Source organism: Mya arenaria, chromosome 7 (assembly GCF_026914265.1).
Source record: "Mya arenaria isolate MELC-2E11 chromosome 7, ASM2691426v1".
In the NCBI taxonomy this organism is placed as follows: Eukaryota; Metazoa; Mollusca; class Bivalvia; order Myida; family Myidae; genus Mya; species Mya arenaria.
The window spans coordinates 50150214-50171251 of NC_069128.1; the positions used below are offsets into that span (position 1 = coordinate 50150214).

At 35.1% G+C, this 21038-nt stretch overlaps 1 protein-coding gene and 1 long non-coding RNA gene across 2 annotated transcripts; one reads left to right on the forward strand and one right to left on the reverse strand.

The window, feature by feature from the left end:
* Positions 1 to 5274: 5274 nt before the first annotated feature.
* LOC128240657 (uncharacterized) lies at positions 5275 to 13538 on the reverse strand. The gene is made up of 6 exons (XR_008262258.1): positions 13470 to 13538; positions 12408 to 12797; positions 12106 to 12197; positions 8760 to 8876; positions 8312 to 8396; positions 5275 to 7958 (listed from the first exon to the last, which is right to left on the reverse strand). It is a non-coding gene; the product is annotated as an uncharacterized LOC128240657 (long non-coding RNA).
* Positions 13539 to 18118: 4580 nt separating this feature from the next.
* Positions 18119 to 20081, forward strand: LOC128241220 (putative nuclease HARBI1). Its single transcript, XM_052958172.1, has 4 exons — positions 18119 to 18647; positions 19192 to 19327; positions 19550 to 19700; positions 19866 to 20081. Exons 1-4 carry the CDS (start codon positions 18119 to 18121, stop codon positions 20052 to 20054), a joined length of 1005 nt encoding a protein of 334 aa, XP_052814132.1. The 3' UTR covers positions 20055 to 20081.
* The last annotated feature ends 957 nt before the right edge of the window (positions 20082 to 21038 follow it).

The window sequence follows — 21038 nt, forward strand, 5'->3', positions numbered from 1 at the left end:
TACAATTGTCTTTGCCATGTAAATATTATCTTAAAATAAATTTGTATCAAGGGACGACTTTGTTCCCTAGAATATGGCATAGTCGGTTAGAGTATCTTCCCTCGGATACATTACTCGGATACAGATAACAATATATTCTTCATTACAATATGAGGTGACATTGCGTGGCGGGGAAAATGTTAGCCTGGAGCTGAACTCTATTTGATATCAGAAGCAGAGGGTTTATCCCAATCTTCTCATGAAATCAGCATAGCACCATATATGAGCGAATGTTTTTTTCACAGTTGAACGTTCATTTTGTTGGTTAAGTCTAAACGGCATGTCGATGTGAAAGAAGGCACGTTGTAATATATTCATAAAATAGTAAAACAGCGAAGTCAAACAAAATACGACCGCTTATTACCAATCTTAAATCGATATTACATGTTTTTCAAACGCAAATGAGTTCCCTTGCTTTGATACAATTTTAGACCTAATGTGTTTATAAAAGCTGATAAAATGCTTACAATTGATTTAGTTTTGTTTAGAACTTGAAATGTAAAAAGATTAGTTGAGTAAAAAGTATGAGCTTGAGGGTGTGTTTGTCGGCTTTCACAAGTATGAGGGAATATAATCTGCTATATACAAGTGTTTCGTCGATGTCAATTGTCGTGCTGAATTCCTTAATCCTTTGATATTCGTAGAACAGCAGGTGACATGGTATTACGTACGCTGTGGTTCCAAAACGGTATATTAACACTGTACATTATATGACCATCAGATTTGTAGTTATTACCATCTCGACAGATGAACAATCATTCAAATGTATATTTGACATGGTCATCTGATGTATAGCACCAGCTAAACACATTGAACACTACAAACAGAAAGCTTCGATTCATCGATATTTAAATCGCTCGCTGAGGTGTTATAAAAGTTGAAAGTATAATAGCACGGATTGATAGTTGTACCGCTAAACAAAACGAAAACGGACTTATGGAAGTTGTTTACAAAAATTATAATGATAGGAACATTATTGCCGATTTTCCAGAAACAAATGGCAACTTATTTACGGGGTTAAAGAACAAAGTTGAAAAATCTTTTTATTGAATTTTAGAAAGTAAATTAGTTCCGGACATTCTACATGGTTTAAAACCGTGAAGTTATTTATTGTTTTGTCCTTCAAGAAATATTGATATGTCTCAAATGATTAATGGCGTTTTTAAGGGCCATGATAATGGAATGCAATTTATATCAGTCGGAACTAGAGGCCGTTAAGATTCCGTGTATATCAGTCGGTAATAGGGACCGTTAAAATGCTATTTATATCAGTCGGAACTAGGGGTCGTAAGAAAACCATTTATTTCAGTCGGTACTAGGGGCCGTTAGAATAGAATTTATTCCAGTCGGATCTAGAGGCCGACGGTAATGCTGTTCATAAATTGTAGCTACTGAACAGTTTCAATTCAACAGAAGTCGTTATTTTCCAACGTTGGGTGAGCATTGTGCAACCGAAAGATCTCCCTTTTAGGATCGATTTCAATACTACATTGACAGATACATTGAAAGGGCCATAGTCGAACATACAAAAAAAAATTCAAAACTATTTTAAAATGCATTAAAGGTATTTGGGAAAAAAGAGGGATAAAGGGTGCCCCGGGAAGAGACCTACACGAAGGAGGCCTCGGCTAATAATAGCTCAAAATAGACGATGGAGCCAGAACAAAATAAGAAAGGGTGTGGTGATTAGGTGGACTGTTACCCTGTCAAACATGAACTATAATATATCATATAGAACGGATGATTCCTCACATATGTAAGGATATTCCGCTGCTTGGAGTTTTGGTAAATGATAAGCAGATTAATCATGTTCACGAACATAATTATATGTGAAGTATTCCGAACGACACAGTAATGTGTTAAGCAGATGATATAGAGTTATAATTAGCACCTGTTTTGTTTGGCCCTTTTATAAATTATATTGATACAGACAAAGAAATTTAGCATTCGTTTTCTTAGAAACAACCGTTTATATCTCTCACCTAATTACTATTTATATTGGTGTAACACCATACCCTCTTGTGCACATAATTACCTCAGTTTCAGTTTCTAAAACAAGTCCATATTTACATCCCGTCAGTGTATTGAGTTATGCAACTGACACAATCGGCCACCTCTTGTCATCATATCTCACTCTCTGGTTTCTTCAAACCTCTCCCATAAGCTCATTATCCTGGACACTTCTTATATTGTAAATATTGTAAAAGGAGAAAGTTTTTAGGTGTGATTTCACTCGTGTGCGTTGTTGTATTGTCTTGAGTGAAGTTACTTGAACTACGATGGCTGCATCTGATTGGACAATTATAGACAATAGAATGTGTTTTCCTGAAAATATGACAAAAACTATATAACAAATTACGCAGATATTGCGGTCAGTATTAGGCTACACTTTATTGTCATGTTAAACGCAGTACACGTTGGCTTCGTCGAGTTTGTAAAGGTACTGATCAACTTCATTGTTCCAAGATTTTTCACCAAGGAACTACTTTGAGTGGATTGTATATAATGCGCACGTCAAGCTCTTTTCCATCTGCTTCACAGTAATGCAGTGATTTCACTATATTGTTTTACTATCTAACGTTGAGTATTTGGCCTCTTACGGAGCAAAAGCCCTAGCGTCACTGAAATTAACAGCAGGCGTTACAACCTTACTTAAATTTACAATGTTCATCTTATCGAATAGAAGTTCAGAGGACGTTCACTATGGTTACTTTCATCTTGAGCATACTGATCTAAATGGAAGTTTAAACAAAAGACTTCGGCGGTATTCATAAAGCTTCTTAAGTCATAACTTAAGTCGATTCCTTAAAAAAATCAAAGTCAAATGAAAAAAATGTATAAGTGTCCTTAACATTTATCTCCTAAAATATGTCACGTCATCCTCAATGCGCACAGTTATCTACTGTTAGCTGCTTTAATAGTCAAACGCTCATACAGACGCAGTAGCACCGAATGCACATCTACCACGTACTCTTGCATACCAGCAGTAGCGGCCATTGAAGACGCACGCTCATCCGCAGCAGCACTTAAACATGACCACTGACAGTACCCTCTCCAGGAACATGCACATTCACCCTCTTCCAGAGGCGCGTTCATTGACCTGTTGCAGCGATTGAGCGTACGCTTATCCACCCACTTCAGCCTTCCAAGACGCACCTGTATTTTCAAGAATCCCTGCCAACTGCACGCACATTTATCCGCATCATTCTTTATAGGGACGACACGAAAAATCATCGACAGCAGCTCCTCTAAACGTACGATACTCAATCCGCAGATCCCCTTCAGGACACTCACCCAGCAGCCTTTCCGGAGGCACCTCAGTCATAGTTCATGTATGAAGCAATTGTGTGTTGCGATGGGAATTGCCCCAGACGTTGCCATGACTTGAGAATCGCCTCAGACCGACTTACTCATAAATCACTCTGACGTTTCTGTGTAAAAAACCACAGGTGTTACAACGGATGTTGATCAGTGTATTAATATTTATATGAAAAACTACAGAAACAAATATAGAAATCGAAAGTTTAAACATGAACCCCATTTAATGGCACAGGGTCAACGCTAAAGACATAGAGCACATAGGATGTTTATCAAGAATTGTTAGGTTGGGACGGTCAGTAAAATTTCCTAAGGGTTTAAACCTGCATGTTTCATTCGGAACTGTCACCCGATACTGCACTCTGTAGAACGTTTAATGTTGTCTTGGGAATTGCCCTGGGCGTTCCCATTTATTAAACCCTTTGAGTTGCTTTTTAATTCCCCAGACTTTGCCATGTATATAACATAGGACGTTGGGCTGCGTATTACTTTGAGGTTGCCTTGGGATTTGCCCTAAAATGTCCCTGAACAGGAACCTGTGCGTTGCTTTGGAAAATGCTCCTGAGTTTGTTATGTAAAAATATCCTGAATGATGCCTTAGGAATTGTCTGTTGGCGTTGCCATTCTCTTGACCATCGACGTTGCCCAATATATAACTATTGGTGTTGCATTGCAAAATGTCGCCAATTCCATATACCATTTCCTTAGAACGTTTGTTTGACCATGCATAACAAATGAAATCATTTGAATATTGATTGAAGTAATCAAAATGCACCTGCTTAAAACACAAGCACCAGTCTTTGATTAACACCTTAATGCAAGGATAGCTCAACATACTTGTAATTATATCAATGGAAGGAACTCTAAGATTGAGAAGTATATTGGGGAACGAATAATTCCTCAAACTGTGTTTTCTTGGCATCCTGACTTATTGCTATAATTCAATTGAAAAAGGCTACGAATACGACCGTTCGACAGTGCAGAGTGGAACAATAAAAGACACCCAAAATACACGGCATAAACACGACAGAAAGTTATTGCTCATGAGTTAATGTGAGTATCAAACCTATCATCAGAGTTCACGTTTATGTAGGAAATCACTTCTTTTTGGTCATAACTCTGAATTTTCTACACATGGCTTAGTAGTGTCTAAGTAATTTTCTACACAGTAGTGTCCCTTTCTTTACAAACAATCTAAGTACTGGTTTAATTTAATATTGATTATAAGTTCATGAATATTTAGTTTGATACCCTAAACATTAATAGAACGTGAAATTATTTTCCTACAAAAATGATTTTTGTTTTGATCTAAACGAAAATTGGCCTAAATACCCCGGCAAAATGGTTGCACGATGTACTTATATTGATTCATATAACGTTGGTTGTCATGTATCATTTGCATAGTTTTAAACCTGGTAATTGAGTTGTTTGTAATGGAAACGGTCATATCAAGGTTTAACCGCTGTCACTCTTCATAATAATATTGTAGTTTGTTCTGAATATATCACAATTATGTATCTACTGTCAATATGAATTTACTCAGTGTAATTGGTTCACTGCCGAACAGTCTAACTGCAATTCCTAGGGAAGAATAATTTACTATACGTTTATGGTTTTATCTATATGAGGAGTTAAAGCTGAATAGTGTGCATTTTAAAAACGTGTACAATAGTACAATAAACTATTCATCTATATCAACGTTTATGTTTTATATTGAGGGACAATTAAACAGTTCAAAGTCGAGTAGTGTTGATCTTGTACAACACTTTCTAGGGAATATCCACCGGACAATGCTATGAAAATTACATTGTACGATGACGTGGTCATGCATATACCCTCGAACATTTTCATATATAAAACTTGAATCTTGCCTTGGGAACGGCCCTTGACTCGATATGCACCTACTTAACAACAATTGTCCGTAGTCGAATGACCAACACCATTCCTGATGCAAGGCTAGCTGCACAAAGAAAGAAACTCTAACATCTAAAAGTGTATTCAGCCATGAAGAGTTCCTTAGTTTTAGTTTACTTGTCATCCACACATAATATTAAATCAATGCAACAAAGACCAAGAAAACAGCCACTAAGACATTCGTTTAGACAGTGCATATTAGCTCAAGAGTAAACCTTAATGACATATGTCCGGACGAAAGAAAGTGATTATCGCTGTATACATTTTTTACACTCAACACATGCAATGTATAAAAAAAGGTGAATCCATTTTATGCAGATTACATATGTTATAAAGGACAAATAAAGATGTTCAAACAGGCTGTAAGTGATCTAAATACACTTCACTTATTAAAACGAGATACCCGTTCTCGTTCATTATACATTTAAATCAAAGAATATTTACAATAGTTCTGTTAACATAGAGGAATACTATTTTCCGTTCGATTAAGAAGTGTTAACATTAAAGGAGATAATGGAGTTCCTCTCCAACTTCGTTTAAGATTACAAATACCAGACTATGGTGTTTAATTGGTTAGTAGGAGTATCACTATTTATCATTAAACTACTGTATGATTAGGAATAGTTCAGGTGGGTAACTTCCAGGACATAGAAACCTCGAGACAAATGATAAGTGTAGTATGTTTAATTCGGAGTTGCCTTGTCACATCAATATTTAGAAACTCTAGAGATGTAAGCAAACTGCTTATCCTTCCCTTTTAATCACTAAAAGGAATACAACTTGCATATCAAAGGCCTGTCACATTTTCATGTAATATCTTCATCATACCGCCGAAAATCAGTCAATAACAAAAACACATTTGTGATCATGGTAAAATATTTACAAACCTAGTTATTAACCAGAATAGATGTATTATTGTTCAAAGTGTTTTGCACAGATGTGTAACATGTGTACAGAAAATTGTAATTGTCAAATCTGTAATGTTACAGATGAAGTGGTTTGAAGCAGTCTTGTGACCAAAGAAGATTAGTGTGATTGAAGTAATCGCTGGACATATCAGGATAAAATCCTTCCAACAAAAGCCTTTTGTAACATGGAGATCAGTGTTTCAGTGTGGACCATCCGCACGTATTGGCAATTCTGAAAGAGAACATTTGCACTAATGATTCATTCGCAAGACACAATAAATAGATCAGCCTCAAAGTCGAATTGTTACCTGTTTGTGAAACTACTGGACTCTAAACTTCTTATGTCATAGGTATCAGAATGTCAAATGTTGAGATTTATTTAACTTTTAACCGTTATTGGACATCAATTGAAGAGTGGTTCTTAGTTTCCATATGAACAAATGTGTACATCTAAAACATTAATTGTCAACCCATGGATGTCATATGTATTTCAACACAATGTTTGCTAGATTATCTTAGTTTTTACAATTATTTATAGCTTGATGCATGTTCAACTGTAAATGACGATAGCAACTCAGAAGGTATGCTGAAGCCAAAATTAAGTACAGATCAATGCTTTTTACCGGACAACTCCGGACGACTTTATGACAGGAAATGTTTCATAAGACTTCCTGATCAGTAATTCAGGGTGAAAAAACGCGTATTGGCATACCTGAAAGAGAGCATTTGGACCAAAGATTCAATCTCATGCACAACATAACCATCATATACACTTGGTTTAATAGGAAATAAATTAAAGTAACATAAAACCAAACTTAAAGCCTCTTAAGTATATATTCTGGACTTTTAAGCTTACATTGAATATATTAGCCAATTTATGACACCTTCCATTTGGTCAAAAGTATGTTAAGATAGATATACTACACAATCCATCCCTTGGTCTGTTAAGCAGGAAATTTGTATTTGCTGCATCTAGTACCTACTTGTCGTTAAACTTCGGAATATGCGGTCAAAGGGAGATAAATGTGATCAATTTTGATAGACCGAATGTTTCATATTCCAATGTTATGTCACCAGAATATCTCCTACCAGTCTGTCAAAGAGCAACACTACTTTATAGGGATTTTTTCGCATAAAGTTACAAATGTGATCGTGAACAGTTGCCTTCAATGTTAAAAATAGGCTCTCAAATAATGCAGGTAGATGGACATAACTCAACTGTCAGTGTATTTCGAAAATAGTTATCTGCAGTCTTAAATTAAGACCAGACAACAATGCTATATTTATAAGCCCAGGAAAGTTGACATTTTGCGTAAACAATGCAGCATTTTAGTAATTAAGAAAAATCCAAACAAATGTTACACCTAATCCAAATCATTTACCAGTATAAAGTCAAGCATGTATCGCTGATAATTCCATTGAAACCAGAACAAATAAGTTAACCGCAACACACTCTGTAATTTGCAATTGTTGCTTAAGCGAGAAATTAGCTATTAATCAGTAACATTTAATGTACTGACTCGACTAACCTGAAACTGCATCCCTCCGCTTTGTGCACATAAGTTCATCTTTTGTATTTGTCACCCTTAAACGACCAGAAGAGCTCCACAGGTAATTGTTGGATGATAAGTCGTGGCCTAAATGCATAATATGTATCTTACCATCTAGCTGTGCTTCTAGAAAATGCCGGACAAATCAGGACAATATTCTACCTGGAAGAGGCTCATGTTTCCTCCAAATCAGGTATTTAGCGTGGGACGTCTCATCATATTGATCTATCTAAAAGAAACCAATCGCACTAATTGTAAAGAAACAATAAACTGTAAACAAAGCTATTTAGCCTCAACAATCACATAAACCAAGTTAAACAAAAAGGTTACTTAGACTTCTATTTCGGAACCCAGCATTAAGCGTCATGGTTTACTAATTTCCATAAATGTTTGAGCTAATATGCAACCAATATCTGAACATTCTTTAACTCCAGTCAAAGGGAGATAACTGCGGTGCCAGATTTATTGATTGATAAAAGCTTGTCACTTTCCGAATTTGTGTCTTTGGCAATGCCGCCAATATTATGTCACAATACATACAATTGAAAAGCATGTTTAACAAAGTGAATGATGAATGATTACCTTCGATCAGATATATTGTTTTCTCGAATCGCGTGCATGGGTCCGGACAAATACATCTGATCGTTTCCAGTTCTGGATCTGAAGCCTGACAAATTGAATTAAAGTCAATGAGTCAAATGTTATAACAAAGTTAAATAAAGCAAATAACTAAGTAAAAAGAATGTTTGTAATAATAATTATAAGAAAACAGTAAGATATAATTCAAAACATTTCAGAACATATCAAAACATTTCATTTCTTTCGTCAACTGCACTCATAATATTTATGTACTAGATGTATACCAATAATGTGCTTTGAGTTTTATGCTTAACAGTTTGCTCAGCCAATACAGGTGATCTAATGCTATAAATGGCTTATGATCTCACCAAGGATTCACTAAATTCACCGGGTCAATACATTTTGAGTCAAGACAGCCTGTCACCCGTTAGCCCTAACAATTTTTTAATACCTTTTTGTTCTCAAATTGCAGAGCGTACTGTTTATATCCGCAAAGACACCTGTGACTCCGGACTGACATTATCTGGGATTGTCACACCCCGACGGTGTGTCTTCAGCACCTCACCATCTGTCAAATATAAAAGAAATATTATCATTCGGCTTATTGCATAAGAAGCGTTTTTGTTCCTAAGAAGATCACTTGTATTTGCACATCGAGTAGAACAAGAATATCGGGTAGCATGAAATAACATTAAGTGTGTCTTCTAAGTAAGATCCAACATTTTTGTGTAAAGAAAATAACAAAAGCGACAATTTGATAGTAGTTTCAAGCTTAAAAATCACGAAACATAGGTCTAAACTGGAATCCTAATGCTTCACAAGATTTCCTTCATATTACAAATTTTATTACTATAATAGACATGTTGAAGTTTGTTAGCCAATATTTTAAATTCACAGAACTATCTCTTTGTTATCTCTTACTTATTTTAACACTTACTAATTGTGTAAGAAAGTTGATAACTCTACGCCATTAAATTACTAAATTAAAGTTATATATTCGACTTGAAAGGCATCTGCCAATATGATTGAAAGACTTTAAATGGGTTACTCAGTATTGAGCTTAAAATCAATACACTTTCAACCATCCCCATTAACAAAAGTCAGTTTTGGCTGCAAGCAATATCTGGTTGTCTTCAAACTGCAGAATTATATCGTTACAACCATCAAAGGGACACAACTGCTTTTATCTGATTTCTGCCAAAAACTAAACCATTTTGGGACAATCAGACATTAATGGTTAAAACTGCAGTTTTTCAGCTACAAAAGGAAGGTAGATTTCATTTTATTTAATCCGAATAATATTATTTCAGCCTAGATTATAAATGTTTTTTCATGTAATAGATGCATTGCAGGTATTCATCAAATATTTTAAATACACGTAACAATCTCTTTGACCACTCAATTATCTGAACTCTTGCTACTTGTTTGAGATTCTTTGTGACTCTACACCATAATATCACTTAGACAGCTTAATTTTTAAATCTAAGATTTATAACAATTTAATTTCTTTACAACATTTTGTTAGATTTGGAAACACCAAAAGATTACTAAGAAAGAGTTATATCTGACTTGAAAGACAACCACCAATTTGATTGAAAGTATTTAAATGGGTACCATAGTCGTAAGCGTACAAGAAATACAATCTCGACCACCGCCCATAGTGATGCTCCATTGTAGTATTTGTGTTTTTAAAAGAAGCATATATTTCTTCTTCCATAGAATGTGAGTCTATGGCTCTTACTTAGCTCTAGGTGAATGACGCTCGGGCGTTCTAAAGGAGAAGTTTGCCAGACATGAGGAATCTGGAATTAACTCAAATTAATTTCGTATTCTAAAAAACGATTAAGTGTAATTGAATTATTGTGTCATATAGACAATTACATTACCCTTTAATAGAAGTAACCGGGTTTTAGTAACAGTATATTGCTTGTGAAAAATACATGTGGTTTTGCTTTTATTAGACTTTTTTAAATATTGAACAGTAAATCATGTTTGAAGTTCGGAATTGGGTGAAATTTCTCCAACAAAGCAAACAATTGGTTCGAAAGACATCTTTGCAGTATAAAGCGTTATATCAGATGTTATTGTGATATATATCATTAAAAATCGACATAAAAATACAAATGCCAATGATGACAAGATTAAAAAAGTTAGCCATGGCAAACAATTTGTATTGTAATAGGAGAAACCTGCTTGATATTACCAAAGATGTTTCAAATCATTCACTGACTTGCCATTACAACTTTCAACTTATTGCTGCCGTACGCCTATCACAAATTAAATACTGACAAGGTTTGGCTCGGCAACTTTCAGAAAAAAAACATCCGAATCAAGTGATATAGTATAAGATATAGTATTGCCAAAACGTCTCTTGGTTTTGGGACCTCAATATCAGGGATTCGTAATGCGAAGTCTGCTCGTATTAGACAGTCTAAAATCGAACAATTATAAAAAAAAAATCAATCGCAAATAGCAATAGCATTTACATGAAACAACGCATATAAAGAAGTTGAGAAGAAAGTCTTTCAAAGTGCAAAATCTATGCAAGACAATAAACCCCTTATTGAGCCTTCCTACATGTTCAACTTTCATTCAATCGATTCGCAGTTTCAAAAGATACTCGGAAATTTAGTAAAAAGTATTTAAATGCGTTATTGAGTGTCTAACTTTCAAGTTCAAAAGCGATACATTACACACACCCAACTCACCCTCAACCAAAAAAATAATTCTATTGATTCTTCAACCAATACCTTTTTGTATACAAATTGCAGGATTACCTGTATAAACAATCAAACTGAGACAAGTGTGATGCTGGATCGGTCTGTCACTATAAGCACAACATACAAAATACTCTCTAAAAGTTTCACAATCGTTGTCTTTAACCATTACCCTTCATGTACTAAAACGCTTGTCTCCGAAATAGTGCAAGAAGGTAAACGCAGAAAACAGTGTAGTTCATGTGTTTTTCTTTAACCTCAAATGATGTCAACACAACAGTAAGATATACAACAAGCCAACAATATTTAAACATCGACATTTGGTTACAATTCAAATTCAGTCAACAAATATTCTTTCTTAAATCTGCTAACATTGTTGACCATTCAGGACCGAATGGTAAAGCACACACAAAGAAACACACGATGCAACAGCTGTTTATTTATAAAATCGTTATAGCCCCAAAATAAAAAACAATATTGAACTTCTTTCACCATATTATGGTCTTAAATCACATCAAAAATGGTTTGGTCACAATGGAATTTGTTACTGATATTGCAATTAAATGATCTTTATTAATTAATGTTGGGTCAAAGCGTAAAAAGCCGTGCCTTTGTCTATATTTATGATAATTATAAATTTTCCTTTTGTCTCTGAATGTGAAAATTTTAAATTGTTCTTTTGTCTCTGTGTGTTATAATATCACACAATACTTGAGAGTTTGTTTTCAACGACATAGAGATTGCCATTGAATAAATATTTAAAGGATTGCTTCATTCTAGCATCTGTCTTTAGCCTTATTATCCTTCCATAATTAATAAATAACACATATATTCCCAATATATATTTAAGATTAGGATTTTCAGAATAACACAACCTTGCAAATTTCGAGAGTTTGTCCTTAAACTACCTTAGTTCTCAATGCAAATATAAATATTTTTCACGTATACACCAACGTCTTTATTGTCCTGACCCTTGATCTTTTTTTATTCAATTTACCAGCTAAATAGTACTCATATTTATCTCATTGTTGTTATATTATGCAAAGATGACTGTAAGTTTCATCCTCGAACAATATCTACCTTTGCTTGTTGTTGATGTCGGACACACTATGATTACATGTCGCAATAATGCTCCCATAGTTACCTTCAGATCAGGTTCTGCTCGTATCAATCTGAAAAATAACGATTTTACCTACAATTAATTTAAAAGCAACAACAACCCTGTATTATTATAAAATTTTAATGAGAATGACAACAAACATTAAGCAATTATTCGTGGGAATCAAGCATAAATAAAATGCTTTGCCAATCCCTAGCGTAAATGTGAAAAAAAGGTTACATTACATACCCCGACAAATTGCACTTCTTATTGTAACCAATACCACAAGCTTGAGATGATCTTCTTAACGTCCGCAATGATGCCGGTTTCACTGATCCTTAGCTTGTTGTTTTTAGATGGTTTGTCTTTTGTATATCGCCATAATTACCCGTCGGTCATTTTAAATATGTTTTACAAACTAAGTTATTAACCATTATCCTATTGATGGACACAGCTATCAGCACTGTTCACGTTCTGACCCTATATATAGTCAGTACGACAATTGTATTGCACCTCTCAAATGACATAAATCTGTTTATGAAGTTTGAACTCAATATCTCAAAGACTTTTCAAGTCACACTACGGCCGAGATTGCATCCCACTACATAACACACACACAACAATCCTGTATCCCTTTCGCCCTTCGGTGGGGGGGGGGATATATTTGCTGACGCTAGAGAAAAAGTCCAAAAATGTAAAATAAATCTGCAACCATAATATGTGTGTCTGAAATATGTAAATTATGGTCAAAGGGAGGCAACTGCAATTTGGATTACCAATAGCCAATATCGATGCTGTATTTATTACGAGAATTGTGAGATATATCGATACAAACTGTTGTTAAACATCAACAGCAGAACTGGTCTTAGTTAAGGGGGTAATTCAGGTTAAGAAGCGTCAATATAGAATCTGATGGATCTGTGATATTCCAATATCTTTTAATTTTTGCGAAGAAACTCTGTGTCTTTAAAAGAATGACACAAGCAAATAGAAATTGCAAAACAAAGTTTTACCATTAAACTGCAATCGATTCCCTAAAAAGTTAATCTGTGTAACGGATAAACCAATAGTTATCTAAATGAAAACCCATATCACATAGGCTGTCATTACAAAAAGTATTTATACTGGAGCTAATGGATTTTGTCCGCCTATCGATCATTTGAGATTTCAGATAAAATGATATGCTTATTATTAGGTGTATTGTGTGTTTAGAACAAAAACAGAATAAGCAGTTCCGTCAATTTTGTAAACCTATGCTTAAATTGTGATACAGTGTCATATACTGTAATTATTTTTTTGAAATTGAAAAGGTATTCTGTGTCCCAAATGTATTACAAAGCCATACCTTTTATTCTTGTCAATACCGGATAACTGTGGAACACATCCTGTCAGGAAGAGCTGATCTCTGCGTGGTTCTTCAATTTGTATTTGCCTGTCAGAAAAAATAACAATCATTAGACAGCATAACCAGTGCAGCCTCAACAATAATTGAACCACATTTTATAAGAAACCTGCTCAAAGGGTAACATTCTATTTAGACCAATAGCCCCTAAGTAAGCATGAAATCAGCAGGTGCAATACTGAATTAAATATATTTGCAGTTTTTAATGACACATACTATTTGGTTTAAGGCTGAACAGTACAGGCGTAGCTGTTAGTACTCAGCCAGACTAGCCTGATTACATGGTTACATTTCACTAAATTAAACCAGATACAATACCTGCTTTTCTCAAGCTGTAGCTCACTAGTTTAACAGCAGCCCAAGGGAAACAACTGTCATTTGACCAAAGCAGATACCAGGCTTGTGGCATTCCGATATACTTGTTATCGGTATACCACTCCGTCTTTGTCACTTGAAAAAAACTGCAAAAATATTTCATGAATTTAGTTATTTACCATGGCCCTCAATTAGAAAGTGTTCTCCCCAAAGCAGTACAAGCAGCCCAACGCTGCTTTCAACATTAGGCTATATAAGTATAAACGCAACACTAATTATATTTTATATATGATTTTCGTAACTTTTTTCAAAAAGCTTTTGGAATGTTAAATTAAGCTATAATGTTAAGAATACTCAAGAGAACAATGCAATTGATCTCAAAATTCTTCCATCTGACATCCATCACCAAAGGCAATATTTTGTGTTGCTTTAACTTTATATGCAGGCAAGTGATGTACATTCTTTGTAGTAGAAAATTAATGACGTAATATCATGTTTGTAAGATAATGGAAACATTTGTTCGGACAGTGTCAACAGAAGATCACTTGTCAATGCAATTTGAGTCGGAAAATATCTGATAAATTCAACTATTTAACAGCATTTTAAATCTTGATATAACTGCTCATTGGTTACAGACTGGATTTATTTTGCTAAACAAGTTAGATTTCAAATCTTTCAGAATCTGTGCAGCTTGCAGGATTAAGATTACTTTTTGTATCAGCAAAAAGTATCGATTGTAATTTCAGTATAATATACAAACTGCACTGTAAGGTTTAATTGCAAACGAAATCTTCATTGGTGCAGGTTCATGCCGGACAAACTAGGACCACTGCAAGAAAGCGCCCCGTGTGACATTTAGATCAGGAATTCAGTGTCTTCTGCTCGTATCCATCTTAAATGGACAAGTTTTACTGAAAATGTAATCAAACGAAACATTATTCTCAACAAATATGATAACTAAGTGAAGCAGGAACGTTTAAGTATAAAATATACTGAAGTAAACAGGAAATTGCGTATAATTATGAATCTATTAAGGACAAGACACTGCATAAGTAGACATTATTGGTGGGAAGAAAGCAGTATCGGTCTAACAAGAAACTTTCAGGCAAGTAAATGACACTGTCAATGATGTCCAAATTCTTCGAACTTGTAACTGATAGTGCTTAGCCAGTTGGTAGCTTAAATGTGCAAACATGTATACACAACAATACCGCGATGAATGTCTTTTCCTACTTTAACCATTACCTCGAGCTCAAGTTTATTTTCTACGGCGGTGATGCAAAGTTAACTGATTCTCAGCTTATCGTGTTCCAAAGTTGTGTGTATGTATAACGCTATGATTATCAGTCTGTCAGTCAAAAAAACAATACCATAGAAAACATTTTAAATATGAACTTACGAACTAAGTTATTAATCAATGTCTTCGATTAGAGATGATTTTCTCCAAAAAAGTGCATACAGTTTTCGCGAAGTTCCGGTTCAACAGCTTTATATAGATCGGATACATCCGTTTTATTACAGATAATAAGCTTACCATTTTTGGGCACTTGTATTTCTGGTCATTGCCGTCCGTGCAACTTAAAACAACATCCTACCAGAAAATGCCTCGTGTGATCTAAAGTTCAGAGATTCAGTAATGGACGGTTGCACGTATCAACCTATCTGGAAGAAAACATTCGCCTGCCACAATAGCAATAACAAAAAGTCGTGTAAATGTAAATTAAATATGAAAATGACATGTTGTTTGAAATCTAATTATAAAAATGAAGATCAAATTCCCTGACACCAGTTTTAGAGATTCTTCGGATTGTCACAGCCAGATGTTGTGTCATCAGCATACCTACCCATCTGTCAATCATTAAAAGGAATGTAAGTATGCGGCTTCCACATATTCCCTTTTCTATCCGTTTCTGCAACTGGAGTAAACTAAGCTTATTTGTTGGAACTCTTTAGTACAGCAGTGATGAAAGCTTTTTGGTTGAAATAATGTAAATGCGTTACTAACTCGCTAGCTGAATAGTTCTATGGCAATACAATACCCCCCCCCCCCCCCCGGAACAAATGACATTTGTAACTGCCCCCGTAACAAATGGCATTTGTAACTGCGCTAAATACCTGCTTGTCCTTGAACTGCAGAACTATCTCGTTGCAACAGTAGAGGGAGACAACTATGATACCGAAGTTAGTAACATTCTAATGTTGTGTCTCTAGCATCTTGCCTCAACGGTCTGTCAACAAAAGCAATACAATAAAAACAAATTGTTTCACCAACAATCATTTACAAATATCCTCGGTGCATGCAGGAGGACACGGCTATTTGTGTATTTCAACTTTTGGGTTTGTAATGTCAAATGAGGTCCAGACAAGAATTAGATAACAAATAAAAAGCTAACACTATATCAAAATAGTCCATGTGATACTTATGTGTATCTAATTAAACTGAAATTGGGTATAAATTTAATACATTGCTTTTTAAAATATATATGTGCATTGTAATGCTGCGTTTCATATGAATAAGATTAGCCTTCAAACATTTAGCCCGTATAGTAAATTATATTTTAGAAATGATATCATGTAAAAAACAAAAAAATATTTAAATGCATGTTTCAATGACCATGCTGCGGTCTAAATGTCTTACCTTGCCATCTTCCATTGATTTTGGTTACTCTATGACAACAACTAAGGATCACATCCAACCAGAAAGTTCCACATGGTTCATGTTGATATAGAGAAAACTGATACATTTGTGGACGTTAGCCCAAAGAGCCCAAATATATGTCAATCAGTATCTGTGTATCTCAAGTCTATCAATCAAAGGGAGAAAACTCCAATTTGAGTTATAAATAGCAACTGCTGTTCACATTTAAATGTTGTTTAGCATACAAAGTACATTTTTACAAATATTGTTTGATTTAAAGCAAAACGTTTTATAGTAAAGATAATTCTAAAAGAAATCGAAGAAAAGTTCAGGTGGAAAGGATTAACACTGTATTGTCATAACTTATGTTTTCAATCACGTTCAAGGCGTTCACTCCCGATCATTTGTAGAAGGTCGATCGACGTTTAAGTCAGTTGTCGAAACACTTTCAATAAACCAGCAAATACATTCATCTTCCAATTAGCAAATAATACCTGTATATAAATTCCTCACAATTTCTGAAAATGTTGGTTTCATAATTATGTACTTGATGTTAACTCCAATGCGCGTATTTTGTGCTTAAGTTTATCCAATTAAAATAAAATGCTCGTTTAATACCCCTTTCCTATACATGTAACTTGTTTATAAATACTGCGACACGTTTTTTTTAAACGGGGTTTCTTTAACACGGATGGTTGGTAATGATTACATGCTGTAACGGTAAAGCTTATCGGGTATCATGCCAATCATAATAATGAAAAATGAGCTTAAAAAGAAAGGTATTTGAGTTAAATAAGTTCGTGTGATCTAACATATTTTAAAAGCTTTGCTAAATTTTACTTAAAATATAATCTTTACATTATGCTATGTCTGGCTTCTTTTTTTATTGAATTCAGCATCATTTACCAAAACCTATATTCGGAATAATTTCGGAAAGCTTTGTTATGATACTGTACTTTAACTGCGTTACTTTTCAAGGACTAAGTATTGATTTTTATACAATTTATCTCTCTGTAAATATACATAGCGACAGTTTGGATGCGCGGCATTGTGCGCCTTGCACCCGAAGCCCGACATTGCGTATGTCTGCCACATAACGTTACTCCGACAAAAAGGAACGTGCAGCGCCATTTTGTTTTCACTTTTTATTCCAGTATCAAATAACAGAGTATTATGAATATTTTAACTTAAATATAGAAGTCTAATTATTAGCTCGTTCAATTGAATTGAGTCACTTAGAATGCTCACACAGTTTAAGATGCACACCAAGTTAAGCACAAAATTTTACACAGAGAGAAAGAGAGTATAATGTCTTTCACAAAGTTAAACAAAGTTTTTACTTTTTTGATAACTAAATCTTCACTATTTAAATGAAAACAAGTTTGTGTTTATATACTCCTAAAATGTGATAAAGAATTTGATGAAAGGTGATGGATGTGCTTATCAGGGGCCGGTTGCTCAAAACCTCTGTTAGGCTTAACGGACCGTTAAACAGCTAACGGTCCGTTAAATTTCAACATGGCGTTAATTTTCTGTTGCTCAAAGAAATGTTAAGTTTTAACGATTGAGTTAACTGTGGAACTGACCGTTAAAGTTAATTGAGATAAGAACCTCGATTAAAGTTAACGGCAGCTTTACCATGGCAGGTGTATTTTTACCAAATGTAAGGAAACAGCGTCAGTATAGACATACTCCTCCTGTTCAGCATCTTGATGATGGGGAAATGCACGAGACGTATCGATTCACAAATGATGGCATAGCATTTTTGGAGGATATCTTGAAGGATGACATAAAAAGAGACACTCACCGGAACAGAGCCCTCAGTGTGCGACAGATGGTTCTTATAACCCTTCGGTTCCTCGCCACAGGGGCGTTTTTCAATGTTGTAGGAGACAGCATGGGTTACCACAAATCAACAGTTTCTCGTGTGGTAACCCACGTGACAGATATTATTTGCAAAAGAATGAAACGATTCATTGTATGGCCTTCCGGCGAAGAGAAGAATAGAGTGAAGAGCGGATTTTTCACATCGGCAGGCTTCCCTCACGTAGTGGGGTGCGTTGACGGGACACACATCCGTATCCAGGCCCCTTCTGTTGATGAGCCAGCTTATGTCATCCGAAAAGGCTATCATAGTATCAACATGCAGGCAGTTTGCGATCATGAAGGTAAAACATGATTGAAATTTCACCATAAACATTCTAAAGATCCTTTTCTTGTAAACGCTTTATCAAATATTTTTGTCAACTCGTCTTAGACCGAAACGGTCATAAAATCTGAAATTTACCCCGATTATCGATCAATACTGGGCATATTCGGTTTGGTCAGAATGTGACAATTATCATAGAAAGTTTTACAAATGGTCCCCTAAATGTTTTTCATTTAACTTAATACAGTTTACCACTCTAACATAACCATACGCAGGGATGGCTCAATTTGATGATTGAGGGATTTTAGTTGGGACATACAGCTCTAAGTGCTCCCTCTCTCCCCCGACATCGACACAAATAAACTTTACATTTGTGATTGTACATTAAAGAACATTAAGGAACCGTCCCTGGTGATATGGGCTGGAGGCCTTCATGCAATAAATGTTTGAATTGAATTGATGATTAAAAAAATGCGAATGTTGTTTATAATCATGTCATGAAATTGCAACACTGAACGTGCTGTTAAGCTAATTGGTAAATAACTAAATCATTATTTTCCCAGGATTGTTCACAAGTGTCAACGCCAGTTGGCCGGGCTCGTGCCATGATGCACACGTGTTCAGGACATCAGGGCTGTGCAACAGGCTACAACGAGACAAACAATGTCTGGAAGATGGGGTGCTTCTTGGAGATAGTGAGTAAGTAGCATATACAAAGCATGATGTCATCAGATGAAATTCGTAGCTGAACCGTGGTCTAGTTGTTAATTATAAACACTTCACTTTCAATTAAGGGGTCGCATGTTTTTTTCCCTGTCGCATCACTAAACGTACTAATCGTCTCGCGGGAGGGACGTTAAATGGGGTTCAGTGCTATACACTGATGCACGTTAAAGATATTGTTTTTATTCCCCGCCACAGGTATCCTTTACGGCCATTCCTCATGACGCCGTTTATGAACGCTGACACTCCTGCCAAGGAGAGGTACCAGCTAGCCCATACTAGAACCCGGGTTTGCATAGAAAGGGCCTTTGGTAGGCTCAAGCGGCGCTTCCACGTGCTACACAGTGAGGTATTTTCTTGCATATGTTTTTGAATACTCGGAGTAAGTTTATTCAGTCTATAGTTTAAGTGCATAAAGTGACTGCTTTCATTTTTAACTTTACTGTTCGCCTTTATCATATGTGATGCTATTAAAAACTTTGCTATGATTACTATTTATTTATTTTTATTTCAGATCAGACTAACTCCAGACAAGGCCTGTCGAATAGCAACAGCCTGTGCAATTCTACATAATGTAGCAGTCATGTTTAATATGCCAGAGGTAGATGATGTAGATGTCATACAAAACATTGATAATAATGTGCAGGATGATGTTGGTACTGGAACAGCGACACGGGATTTTATTGTTAACAGTTACTTTTAATCAACATCATCATCATCATCATCATCATCATCATCATCATCATCATCATCATCATGCTCACATCATCATGTTCAGATAATCATCATCATCATCATCATCATCATCATGTTCACATCATCAAGTTTACATCATCATCATAATCATCATCATCATCATCATCATGCTCACATCATCATGTTCAGATAATCATCATCATCATCATCATCATCATGTTCACATCATCAAGTTTACATCATCATCATCATCATCATCATCATCATCATCATCATCATCATCATCATCATCATCATCATCATGCTGTAATAATGAATAGCTTTAACAGTTTGTTTTGTTCGTTTTCATTTTTACATATCTATTTACAATACAATACAATTAAATTTGATTTAATTGAAAAATTGGCTTTTTATGAAAGAGTCAACGTCCTCGTTGTCCATACGCCTCTCATATTTCTCTAGTACCCGTTGCTGTGTCTCAACCAGCTTTTGCTGAAAAAGATTATTATTACTAATTAATTTAATAATTATAATAACAATGATAATAATAACATTAATTATAATTATGATAATAATAATAATAATAATAATAATGCTACTGATACTGATACTACTAATACTACTTTACCTACTGCTACTGCTGATGATGGTACTACTCCTGCTGCTGTTACTGCTTCTGGTGCTACTACTTCTACTAATGCTACTGCTGCTGCTGCTACTGCTGCTGTTTTTGCTACTACTACGACTACTACTACTACTACTACTGCTACCACTAGTACTATAACTAGTACTACTTCACTTCCAGTTCTAATTCTATTACTTTCAATAATAATAATTAGCTGCAACAATCACAAAAACAATAAAAATAATAGGAAATTAATTCTATAAATGATGTTTATACCTTCTTCTCTGACAATGCCACCTGAGATTTGAAGAAACGAATTTGCCACTCGGCAACCTCCTCGCTTAGGGATTTCTTCCCCTTTGGTCT